The 13,428-nt window shown below is 37.9% G+C and overlaps 1 protein-coding gene across 3 annotated transcripts in view; it reads right to left on the reverse strand.

The window, feature by feature from the left end:
- The window catches only part of LOC111151090 (abnormal spindle microtubule assembly), a 66,403-nt gene extending 53,036 nt beyond the window's left edge, over nt 1-13,367 (reverse strand). For all 3 annotated transcript variants that reach the window (XM_022508857.1, XM_022508858.1, XM_022508856.1), the window contains exons 1-3: nt 13,074-13,367; nt 11,301-11,444; nt 6,901-8,401 (exon numbers count right to left, since the gene is read on the reverse strand). In XM_022508857.1, coding sequence (XP_022364565.1) covers nt 6,901-8,401; nt 11,301-11,444; nt 13,074-13,367 — 1,939 coding nt within the window. The remainder of the gene's footprint in view (nt 1-6,900; nt 8,402-11,300; nt 11,445-13,073) is intronic.
- Between the last annotated feature and the right edge of the window lie 61 nt (nt 13,368-13,428).

Here is a 13,428-nt window from a genome sequence, read left to right on the forward strand (position 1 = left end):
ACCATTAGAATAAATTAATTCAGTAAAGATGCAGGACACAAAATAAATACACAGAACTATAAGACATTGAAGAAAGAAACTGAAGACACATGTAATTGGAAAGATATTCCAGACTCATGGATTTAAAGAATTAATGTTGTTAAAATGTCCATACTACCCAAAGAAATCTATAGGTTCAATGAAATCCCTATTAAATTTTCTATGGCTTATTTTAAAGGAATAGAACAAATTGTCTTAAGATTTCTGTGGAACCACAAAAGCCCCCAAATAGGGAAAGCAATCTTGAGAAAGAAGAACAAAGCTAGAGGCATCATACTTCCTGATTTCAAACTGTATTACAAAGCTATAGTAAATAAAACAGTATGGTATTGACATAAAAACAGGCACACAGATCAGTGGACCAGAATAGAGAGCCCAGAAATAAATCTACACATACATGGTCAATTGTTTTACATTCAAAGGAGGGAAGAATATACAATATATAGTCTCTTCAATAAATGATGTTGGGAAAACTGAACAGCCACATGCAAAATAATGAAACTCTACTACTATGTTATATTATGCACAAAAATCAACACAAAATGGACTAAAGAATGTAAGGCCAAAACCCATAAAACTCCTAGAAAGAAACACAAGCGATAAGCTCCTTGACTAGGTGATGAGTTTTTGGATTGACACCAAAAGGAAAGGCAACAAAAGCAAAAACAAACAAGTGAGACTACATCAAACTACAAGCTTCTGCACAGCAAAGAAAATCATCAACCAAATCAAAGGTAACATACTGAATGGGAGAAAACTCTGATGGGGGTTAATATTCAAAATATAGAAAAAGTACTCAAACAACTCAATAACAAAAAAATTCCCTAAATAATCCAAATAAAAAGTGGGCAAAAGATCTGAATAGACATTTCTCCAAAGAAGTCATACAGATGGCCATCAGACATACGAAAATATGCTCAACATCACTCATCATCACTAGGCACATGCAAATCAAAACCACAATAAGTTATCATCTCACACCTGTTAGAATGTTTATAATCAAAAAGACAAGAAATAGTGTTGGCGAGGATGAGGGGAAAAGGGAAACCTGGTGCAATGTTGGTAGGAATGTAAATTGGTACAGCCAATGGAAAACAGTATGGAGTTTCTCAAAAAATTACAACTAGAGGGGCGCCTAAGTGGCTCAGTGGGTTAAAGCCTCTGTCTTTGGCTCAGGTCATGATCCCAGGGTCCTGGGATCCAGCCCCGCGTTAGGCTCTCTGCTCAGCAGGGAGCCTGCTTCCTCCTCTCTCTCTCTCTGTGCCTGCCTTTCTGCCTACTTGTGATCTCTGTCTGGCAAATAAATAAATAAAATCTTTAAAAAAAAAATTACAACTAGAACTACCATATCAGCAATTCCACTTCTGGATATTTTTATGAAGAAAACAGAAACACAAACTCAAAAAGACACATGCACTCCCATGTTCACTGCAGTATTACTTACAATAACAAAAATATGGAAACAAGCTAAGAGTCCCTTCAATGGGTGAATGGATAAAGAAAATTATATATATATATGGAATATTATTCAATGATAAAAACAGATGAATCTTGCCACTTGTGACAACATGGAAAGACCTTGAGGGGATTATGCAAAGTGAAATAATCAAACAGAGAAAGAGAAATACCATATGATCTCACTTATATGTGAAATCTAAAAAAAAAACAAAAACCAAGCTCATAAATACAGAGCACAGATTTGTGATTGCCTAAGGTAGGGAGTGGTGGGGGTGAGAGGGGTCAAAGTGTAAACTTCCAGTTATTAAATAAATAAGTCATGGGGATGTAATAAACAGCATGATATTAGTTAATACTACTGTACTGCCTATTTGAAAGTTGTTAAGAAAGTAAATCTTAAAAGTCCTCATCACAAGAAAAAAATTGTATAACTATGTATGAGGTTAACAACAGCAAAAAAAAAAAAAAAAAGATAAATGGATGGAATGACAGGACTAGCATGGCAAAGAAAGTTGTAGAATATAAGCTAGCAGGTTGGCTACATAGAGGTCACAAGAAGACAACCTTAAATGGTAGAATAACAAGACTGAAAATAATCTGATAACAGCAGAGAGCAACTGAAGATTCCTGAGCAAGGGAGTGGGAAATCCAGATATTGGATACCACTCATTGCCTCCCACCTATTTTGGCACATCAGAAATTTGAGACCAGGTGGATCCCAATCACTATCATTGGTCGATGCCCAAAATAAAACCCTTATATTTACCTGTTCCTTCTCATAAACTATAACAGTATAATAAAATATGGTAGAAAGAATATTTACTTTGTAGTTAGGGAGACCTGAGTTTAAATTACAACTCTATTTTAGTGGCTTCTGTGACCTTGGGCAAATTATTGGCCTTTTTGAATCTGATATGAAGGAGTTAGAGAAGGAAGTCATTCTATATAGATGGGACAATAAACTTGAAATACCCTGAGGACAGAGCATGTTCGAGGATTCAAGGATAACAAGGAAGCCAGGGTGGTAGGAGCAGAGTGATCAAAGGGGAGAGAGATAAGTGTTAGGGGTGGCGGGGGGAGATGGGTGGTAATACAGATCTTACAGGGCCTTGTACATCATTGTAAAAAGTTTGGCTTTCAGTGAAATGGGAAGCCATTACAGGGTACAAAACTGGAGAATGTCAGAATCCAACTAATTTCTAAAGTACTACCCTGGTTGCTATGTGGAAAATAGACTATATAGAAGCCAAAGGTGAAAGTAAGATCTATTAGTAGGCTCTGCAATGACACAGACTAAATCAAGTGCCACTGGAAATGGTGAGAAGTGATCAGATGCTATACTTAGAGGAAAGAGAAGATAGGATTTGTTGATGGACTGAATTTGGAATCAGACAGACTAAACTTACAAAGAAAAGGTCGGAGAGAAATATACTTAAGGACATTTACAAGGTTTGGACCTGAGATGAAAGGTCCCAACAGGAGGGATTGTGATGGGAATGACATACCAGGTAGGTATATCATGGGAGGAAGGGACAGCAAAGGTTTGACTTTGGACAAATTAAATGAAGATGTTCATTAGACAGTGAAGAAATCAGTCTATAAATTAGAGGTCCTTCCTAAAATATAAAATTGGGAGGTCTCCATGTAGGGGTAGCACTGCAAACTAAGAAATGGAATGAGATCACTAAGGGAATGAGTAAGGGTATGAATATGATAAAGGGGGATGCCTGGGTGGCTTAGTCAGTTAAGTGGCTGATTTCAGCTCAGGTCATGAACCCAGGGTTCTGGAATCAAATCCCGCATAGGGCTCCTTGCTCAGTAGGCAACCTGCTTTTCCCTCTGCCTGCTGCTCCTCCTGCTTGTGCTGACAAATAAATAAAAATCTTAAAAAACAAATAAGAAAAAGTATGAAAAAGAGTCAGTGACTAAGCTTTCACTTACTCTAAGATTTAGAAGTTGGGTGATAAAGAGCACTCCACAAGGAAAACTGAGAAGCAACCAGTAAAGTAGGAAAAGACCCGAATGTTTATAGCAGCAATGTCTACAATAGCCAAACTATGGAAAGAACCTAGATGTCCATCAACAGACGAATGGATAAAGAAGATGTGGTATATATACACAATGGAATACTATGCAGCCATCAAAAGAAATGAAATCTTGCCATTTGCGACGACGTGGATGGAGCTAGAGGGTATCATGCTTAGCGAAATAAGTCAATCGGAGAAAGACAACTATCATATGATCTCCCTGATATGAGGGAGAGGAGATGCAACATGGGGGGTTAAGGGGGTAGGAGAAGAGTAAATGAAACAAGATGGGATTGGGAGGGAGACAAACCATAAGTGACTCTTAATCTCACAAAACAAACTGAGGGTTGATGGGGGGAGGGGGGTTTGGAGAGGGGGGATGGGGTTATGGACATTGGGGAGGGTATGTGCTATGGTGAGTGCTGTGAAGTGTGTAAACCTGGCGATTCACAGACCTGTACCCCTGGGGATAAAAATATATTATATGTTTATAAAAAATAAAATTTAATAAAAAAAAATTTTAATTAAAAAAAAAAGTATAGTACTAGGGATGGGCGGGGGGTGGGGTGGGTACTGAGTAGGAAAATGATTAAACAGGTATTAATAACTGTATGATTTACAAATGGATAAACAATTTTAAAAATGCAGATTTTATTGGAGCCACAATCTGAAAATATGATTCAGGGTGTCCTGAATCAAATTGCGTTTGTTTATAATATGGATATATTTATAATATGAATAAAATGATATTTGTGGAAAAAAAAAAGTAGGAAAAGAATCAGGAGAAAGTGGGGGTGGCAGAATCAGGTATTCCAGGAAGACAGAGGTTCAAAGTATCAAACAGTTTGCTAATAGTTCAAGATGAAGATTGACAAATATTTATCAGATTTAATAGTGTGGAGGTATTAATAACCTTGACAAGAAAATTTCAGTAGTCAAAATCTGATTGAAGTGGGTTCAAAAAATAAGAGACAGAGTAGAACAGCTAATTCAAGCAACTTTCTAAATGAGTTTTTTACATTAAAAAGCACCTTTTAATTCAAGTATCATGTTTACACATAAAAGTATATATATCTCAGTGAACAATGACAAAGTAAAGACTTAGGTTCTTCAAAGGAGTCTTGCTCAAAAGAAAGCAGAAAAATGGAGCAGGGGCTGAAGGAGGTATAAATGGTATTAATACGATTTTGTATTTTTAAAAGATGGAATAACAGCATATTTGTATCAGAAATGACTCAGTAGGAAGACATGGGAGAGAGAAGACAATCACTGGGTAGAAGGACATAGGATCTGTTGTACCAGTGAAGAGTCTAGCTACATCGAGTGCATAGACACTTCATGCTTTAGTAGGTGGGAAGAAAGTAGTGGACTAAACACAAGTAAGGGAGGTAAATGTTGAGTGTGTTAAGGTTTTCTTCGATACTCTTACTGACTCAATGAAGTAGGAAGCATATCATCAGCTTAGACAAGTTCCAGAGGACAATATCTGGAGCCTAAGTGCCTGGGGTAGAACCCTAGCTTTATCATTTACTACCTCTGCAATCTTAGGCAAATTATTTAATTTCTGGATGCACTGGTTTCCTCATTTTGAAAATGTTGTATTGATAACAATTATCTTGTGTGATTGTCATGAGTATTAGAGGGGGTAATAGTAAAGCACTTACAACTGGATCTGACAGAAGACATGTTCAGTAAATATTACCTACCATTCTCAATCATCAGAGAGGAGGAAAGAAAAGTGCTAGAGGTTTCAGGAGAAAAGATGGGAGGGAAGAGTCTGTGGCAAAGTGATAAAAGTTAATAAATCCCAAAGTACAGCCAAAGAGTTAAGGACTTACTAGAGATTTATGGTCATTAATTTAAAGGCCAACCAGCAAGATTCAGGAGGAGAGCAGGTAGAGTTGGATTAGGATTGGAATTTGCTAGACAAATACAATGAGGGGAAGAGAGATGAATGGAACGATCATGTGAGTTATGGAATCCAAGCTGTATAAGTAGGAAAGTAAGGACATGTCAGAGTGAAGGCTGCTGAAACCATGAAGGATTAAAGGATTATATATATAGAAAGGGGAGAAAAAATGTTGGGAGTTGGGTTTGTAGAGAAAACGCTAAAATCATAGATGGTGATTAGAGATGGAGATATTTTTAGGACTAAGTATGTTGGAACTAAAAGGTCAGGATATTGGAAAGATCCTATAAGGATTTTTAAGTGGTAAAAAATAATGATGGTAGTTTTGGAGAAGACAAATGAACCAAATGTAAAAATCTTGAGAGGAATCTTTCATTATAACAAGGAGGAATATAGGTGAAAGAGAATGAAAAATGAACTTCCAGCTGTTCTGTTGCTGTTTGGTTTCTTTTTGTTTGTTTTCAAGGAAAAAGAAGAAAAAACAGTCTAGAAGTAGATGTGAGAAGGAAGGTGGACCACTATCCCATCAAAAGGCCCACGGTTAAAGGAATAGGAAAGAAAAACAGATACAACTTGAGAGGGTTGCAGTGAACACAGAGGTTTTCAGGGGAAAGCCAGGTTTCAGCAAGGTAACAGAAAGAGGGAATGTTTATAAAAGACAATGCTAATGAAAGACCGTGAGTTCAGAGGGCTTAGACACTTTAAAGAGCTGGAGAGATAGAGAAAATGTTTCAAATTAGGGGATGTTCAAAGAGAAATGAGATAATAAATGACAGAAATGAGATGTGTGATACTTACTGGGAGTTACAGGATTCTTTTAAATCATCTGCTAAATAAGGAGTGTGATTCGTTTTCCTGCCTGGACCTTGACTGTCATGAGGTAATTTGGGTTAAAAGGGCATGATGGAATTAGTCCTGTTTTTGACGCAGCCTTGACAGTAAGGCTGTGAATAACAGGAACAATGTTTTTCCTAGAGGTATGACGAAATCTAGGGCCCTATCTTCAGTCTTAATTAAGAGCTAAGTAAAGGCTGAGGGAGAATAATGTCAGGAGGTGCACAGGGTATGCAAAGCCTCTTCTGCATTTTCTCAGATGGTATGATGGGGGCCAGGCAAATCACTGGATGTTCCAGTCAGGGCCTGGACTAAGATGAGGCAAGTAAAGTACTTTCCCTAGGTATAAAACTTGAGGATGTGCCAAATAACTCTCTTATCAAGATAAATATTTTAATGCAGTTTTTAAAATTGAAATTAATGCAAAAAGATAATGAACAAAATATCAAAGTTGCAATAAGAACAAATCAAAACTACTTTAGAATTCGGCCCCATCTTCTACTAAGCAAACTGGCAAATGAAAAGTGCAACTTAATTCAAGCTTATCAATAGGAAATTTACTAAACCTAAAGAAATGGCAAGTACACACCCTGTAGATATACTTTCATTAAAGATTTTATAAACGAGACTCACCTGTTTTCTTCTTCAGGTTTAATTTCTCTCTGTTCGTATGTTTTGAGATGGGTATTATCACTTTTTTCGATTTTTTAACACTTGATGTTTTAGATTCCACAGGAGAAATATGTATTCTTTTGATTTCTTGTACCTCTGTATGTTCTGTAATTCTAACATTTGCATCATCCCTATCTCCCTCACTCTTTCTTTTACGGGCAACTAAAGTGGTCTTTGAGGGAGGAGTTATGACATTTTTATAACTCTTAGATTTATTGAATACTGGATCTATAACTGGAAGACAAGACTGAAAATCATCTTTCTCTTTTTGATTATCTGTTATTTTTTCAAAGTCACCTGCTACACTGTTGAGACATCTTTTTGCCTTTGGTTTATTAGTCTCCTTTTGGTTCTCTCTGGTACAGTTGGGTTTCCGTTTAGTAACAGTAGCAGAAAGTATTGGACGTCTTATAAGCTTATCATGGCTGTAACTAGAAACATCCTGAATTGTAGAAAATTTAGGTCGATCTTTTGTAGAATTGTTAGGTTGATCTTTTGTAGAATTGTAACGATTTGACTTCATTTCTAAAGCTTTGGGTTCTTCAAAAATAGCTTTGGGAGATTGTGAACCCTGACCTTCAGGAATAAGAGGTAAAACTCCATTTGTTCTCTGATCTTGAGGAGACTGTGAGAATTGAGAATTTTTATTTGATGATGGTGATAATTTACATGTTTGCTGAGATATACATATATATGCCATATTATCTTTTACAAATTGATTTGGGGATAGAATTGGATTAATTGACTCTGATTCTAGATCCTGATTTAGTCCATAATTATCATTTATGAAAGAATCAGGACTTAAGATTGTCCGGTAATTTTCATGTACAGTTTTTGATTCCAAATACACAGGCCTTGAATTATCTTTCATAAACATATCTGATGAAAGACATGTCATTACCTCTAGTTCATTATTAGCTGCACGGCTGTTATTTACAAAGGAATCTGGACTTAGAAAATTTCCTTGGCTTTGTGTAATGTTCAAAGTGGAGGAACAAGTTGGGGTAAGAGTAAGTTTACTATTCTCTTCAGTTTGGCCATTAATATTATTTGAGGAGTTAAAGGAAGTTTCATTTACAACTTTCTCACTAAAATTGAAATCTTCCAAAATGCTGGCACCTTCTGCTTTCAACAGTTCCCCATTTTCACATGCATGAAGAGATGTGTATGTTGTAGATCGACGTACAGAAAGAGGCAAGGAAGTCTCACCATGGCATTCTTTGAAAATGGGACTAATAGGTGATATCGGTATTTTATTTTCTTCAAGGATTAAAGAATTGTTTTCTGTTGGGGAATGGCCTTCATTCATAGCCAAATTTTCACAAGCTTGTAGTGGGTTTCTAACTCTGTCAGCTTTCTGTGAAACACAAAATGTTTTGTTAACATTTTGAATACAGGAAATCCTCTTATTACTTGAAGAGGCTGACATTTTCTTCTTATTGATTGTATCCCAAAGACTCCTCTGCAAAAAATAAGCAAAACATACAGGTTAAGTTGATAGCTACTGAATATTACCTTTAAATTAGCAACATTATGTATGTTACCTTAAGACTTACCAAAATAATCTTGCAAAGGAGTTAAGATGATGGAGTAGTAGGGGGAACCTATGCTTGCCTTGTCCCTCAAGCACAGCTAGATAAACAATCATTCTGAACACCCAAGAAACTGATCTGAAGACTGAGAAACAAAATGCACCACTGGAGGGATAAAAGAGGTCACACAGTGGAAGGTAGGAGGTGCGGACATGTGATTTGGGGGAGAAAACAATCACAAGTGCTGTGGAGGGGAGCGGGTGGTGGTTCAGTATTCACAAATCAATCAATGTAATATACCACATTAATAAAAGGATCAGAATGATATGATCCTCTCAACAGATTCAGGGAAAGCATCTGACAAAGTACAGCATCCATTTCTGATAAAACCCTCAACAAAGTAGGTATAGAAAGAACACATCTAAATATCATAAAGGCCATATACAAAAGACCCACAGCTAATATCATCCTCAAAGGAGAAACACTGAGAGTTTTTCCTCTGCGGACCCAAGACAGGGATATCCACTCTCATCATTGTTATTTAACATAGTACTAGAAATCCTAGCCTCAGCAGTCAGATGACAAAGAGAAATAAAAGGCATTCAAGTCAGCAAGGAAGAAGTCTTTCACTATGCGCAGATGATATGATACTCTACGTAGAAAACCTGAAAGACTTCACCAAAAAGTTGCTAGAACCATAGATTCAGTAAAGGTACAGGATATAAAGTCAATGTACAGAAATAGATTGCATTTCTATATACTGATAAAGAAAGAGCTGAAGGAGAAATTAAGGAATCGATCCCATTTACAATTGCACCCAAATCCATAAGATATCTAGAAATAAACCTAATCAAAGAGGTAAAAGATCTGTACTCTGAAAACTACAGAACACTTAGGAAAGAAATTGAAGGACACCAAAAAATGGAAAAATAGTCCATGCTCACAGGTTAGAAGAACAAATTTTGTTAAAATGGCTATACTACCCAAAGCAGTCTACACATTTAAAGCAATCCCTATCAAAATACCACCAGCATTTTTCAGAGCTAAAACAAACAATCCTAATATTTGTATGGAACCACAAAAAAATCTGAATAGCCAAAGCAATCTTGAAAAAGAAAAGCAAAGCTGGAAGCATCACAATTCCAGATTTTAAGTTATATTACAAAGCTGTAGTCATCAAGATAGCATGGTACTGGCACAAAAACAGACACATAGATCAGTAGAACAGAACAGAAAACCCAGAAATGGACCCACAACTATAAGGTCAACAAATCTTCAACAAAGAAGGAAAGAATATCCAATGGAAAAAGAAAAAAGTCTCTTCAACAAATGGTATTGGGAAAATTGGACAGGCACATGCAGAAGAAGGAAACTAGAGCACTTTCTTATACCATACACAAAAATGAACTCAAAATGGATGAAAGATCTAATGATCTTTTTTTTTTTTTTAAAGATTTTATTTTCTTTATTTGACAGAGAGAGAAATCACAACTAGGCAGAGAGGGAGATGTAGGCTCCCCGCTGAGCAGAGAGCCCGATGTGGGGCTTGATCCCACGACCCTGAGATCATGATCTGAGCTGAAGGCAGAGGCTTTATCCACTGAGCCACCCAGGCGCCCCAGCTGTAGCAACTTCTTACTAGACAGGTCTCTGAAGGCAAAAGAAAGAAAAGAAAAAAGGAACTACTGGGACTTCATCAAGATAAAAGTCTTCTGCACAGTGAAGGAAACAATCAACAAAAGTAAAAAGGTAACCTAAGGAATGGAAGAAGATATTTGCAAATAACTTATCTGACAGAGGGTTAGTATCCAAAATCTATAAAAAGGTTATCAAACTCAACACTCAAAGAACAAATAACAAACCAGGAGATGGGCAGAAGACAAGAACAGACGTAACAGATATTTCTCCAAAGAAGACATCTAGATGACTAACAGACACATGAAAAGATGCCCAACATCACTCATAACCAGGGAAATACAAGTCCAAACCACAAGGAGACAGCACCTCACACCTGTCAGAATGGATAAAATTATCACAGGAAACAACAGATGATGGCAAGGGTGCAGACAAAGGGGAACTTTGTTACACTGTTGGTAGGAATGCAAACTGGTACAGCCATTCTGGAAAACAGTATAGAAGTTCCCCAAAAAGTTAAAAATAGAACTTCCCTCTGACCCAGCAATTGTACCACTGGGTATTTACCCAAAGGATACAAAAATACTGATTCAAAGGGGCACATGCACCTCAAAGCTTACAGCAGCGTTATCAACAATAGCCAAATTATGGGAAGAGCTCAAATGTCCTTAGACCGATGAAGGGATAAAGAAGATGGGCATATGTACACAATGGACTATTACTCCATCATCAAAAAGAATATCTTGCCATTTGCAATGAGGTGGATGGAGCTAGAGGGTATTATGCTAAGGGAAATAAGTCAGTGACAAAAAGATAAAAATTATGGTATCACTCATATGTGGAATTTAAAAAACAAACAGATGAACATAGGGGAAGGGGGAAAAAAGAGGGAGACAAACCTTAAGAGACTCTTAACTAACAGAACAAATTGAGGGTTGCTGGAGAGAAGGTGGGTAAGGGATGGGCGAAATGGGTGATGGGTATTACGGAGGGTACTTGTGATGAGCACTGGGTATTATATGTAAATGATGAATCATTAAATTCTACTCCTGAAGCCAATATTACACTATATGTTAACTAACTAGAATTCAAATAAAAATCTGAAACAAAAAAATAAAACAAGAAAGACTTCTCAAAATTTTTACACGTTCTTACTTTCTTAGAGTAAATCACAGAATGATTAAAACTTATTACCTTTTTCTTTTTCTGCTCTTCTGCATTTCCTAGTAATATAGCTTGGTGTTTCAGAACATCATTTACAAGAAATATCACAATCTCTCTTACTCGGCCTTCTTTTAATGGTGTCCAGTTAACAGAAATAACAATTTTTTCTTTAGGCTATAATCAAAGCACACATTTTGAATGAATAATAAAGTAGTGATGCATAATAATCAAAACATTATATACAGTTTAGAATACAGTAGATGATTACTAATTATTAGTCACCAACGCTCTACACCCTAATTAACATTTAACAAGTCGAATATATTTTCTTACCCTATCTAATTTCATTATAAGGAAAAAAACCACTAATAATAAGGTTTAACAAGAAAATAAAAATTATAATGAACTCTTTTTTTTTAAAGATTTTATTTATTTATTTGACAGAGAGAAATCACAAGTAGGCAGAGAGGCAGGCAGAGAGAGAGGAGGAAGCAGGCTCCCCGCCAAGCAGAGAGCCCGACACGGGGCTCGATCCCAGAACCCTGGGATCATGACCCGAGCCGAAGCAGAGGCTTTAACCCACTGAGCCACCCAGGTGCCCCAAAATTATAATGAACTCTTAATTGCATCTACACCCCACAGCCTGGCAGGAATTTGTCAAATACAAAACCCTGACAATGACAAAACAAACTCTGTATCCACTGTTTTTCAGGGGAAAAAAGACAAGTTTTGTTTTAAAGTAGAACCCCTAAAACATCATAAACAGCTAGCTTTTAAAAGATAACATTTTTAAAAAGTGAACTTTTACTCTATAAAACAGTAAATTCTAACAAAATAAATTGAAAAACCATAAAACAACTCTAGGCCACATAACAAAAATAAAAAGTATTACACAGATGGAAAAAATTCTATCTTCTCATAGAAGGAAAAGCAGGCATTCATGAAGAAGAGGAGAGAGACCGCTTCTTAAGCGTAACTGGACCACAGCTGGCACACAAGCTACGTGGACCTCAGATTAGAGCCTCTTCTCACTACCTTATGAAGCAGTTGTACAGACAATTAGTCAGACTCTCTCAGCTAATGGATTATTTTCATACTGTCAGAGTTCTCAATGGGAAGGCCACAGCAGTCAAAATAAGAACAGAAATTCTCTAGCTTTTGGTAAGAGGGATGGGAACATTACTATGGCCAATGCAACGCAGAAAAGCTAGCCAGGTTGTTCTTGAAGCAACAGTTGTAAAATTAAATTTGATTCACCATTAAAACTACACTAGCAAAGGGGGGGGGAGGAGATTAAGATATTAAAGCATATGCACCGCCCATGCTTGGTTTTTTGTTTGTTTTTGTTTTTGTTTTTTTTGCTGTAGACATATTCAGCCAAAACAAAGCTCACTATTTCACCCGCAAAAGTAGTTACCTGACTCTATGTGGAGTCAGTTTCCCCGATACATATGGAAACTAAAATGCATATTAAGATGACTGATAGAAAGCAACGATCTTTTAAACGCTGCTCGAGGTTACTCCTAGCAATTCTCAAAATAAATAAATAGATATATTGAAATTCTTCTAAAGATGCACGGTGCACGCGCGGTGATTGCTGTCACCGCCCAAATCAGCGCCTACCTACCCATCTACAGAGCATGTGGGATAAGGACTAGCCCAGAGTCAGTGAGGAGGAGCTAAGGGGTCCTTCGTTTGTGGGTTTCTTTTCCAAGTCGTCCTACCCGCAAGCCCCCACCACAGGGGGCACAGGAGGGCCTGGAACCCGGGCGGGGGCGCGGGCACGCCCCGCCCACCACCTACCTGCACCTGGAACCAGCGTTGAGAGACGCTAAAGCCCTGCTCGGCGGCCGGGAGGTGGGAGATCTTCACTTCGGCGACCTCTTCGTTAGGGTTGTCCAGGACCAGAGGCAGCGTCCGCGAGGCTCCCAAGCGCACATCTCCGAAGCAGAGGAAAGGCGACCTGCAGAAGTGGCTGAGAGACAGGACCGGCGGGGAAGCTGCCGCATCCTCTGCCCCGGGGCCCCGGAGCCCGGCTGGCGGCCTCCGCTCGGTGGGGCTCACCTCCCAGCTTCGCCCCACACGCCGGGTCGCCATGGCAGCTTCGAGACGCCGCCCGGAGGTTCTGGCTCAACTTCCACAAGGTTGCCGCGGAGCG

Source organism: Enhydra lutris, unplaced genomic scaffold (assembly GCF_002288905.1).
Source record: "Enhydra lutris kenyoni isolate GAN:26980312 unplaced genomic scaffold, ASM228890v2 scaffoldscaffold25, whole genome shotgun sequence".
In the NCBI taxonomy this organism is placed as follows: domain Eukaryota; kingdom Metazoa; phylum Chordata; class Mammalia; order Carnivora; family Mustelidae; genus Enhydra; species Enhydra lutris.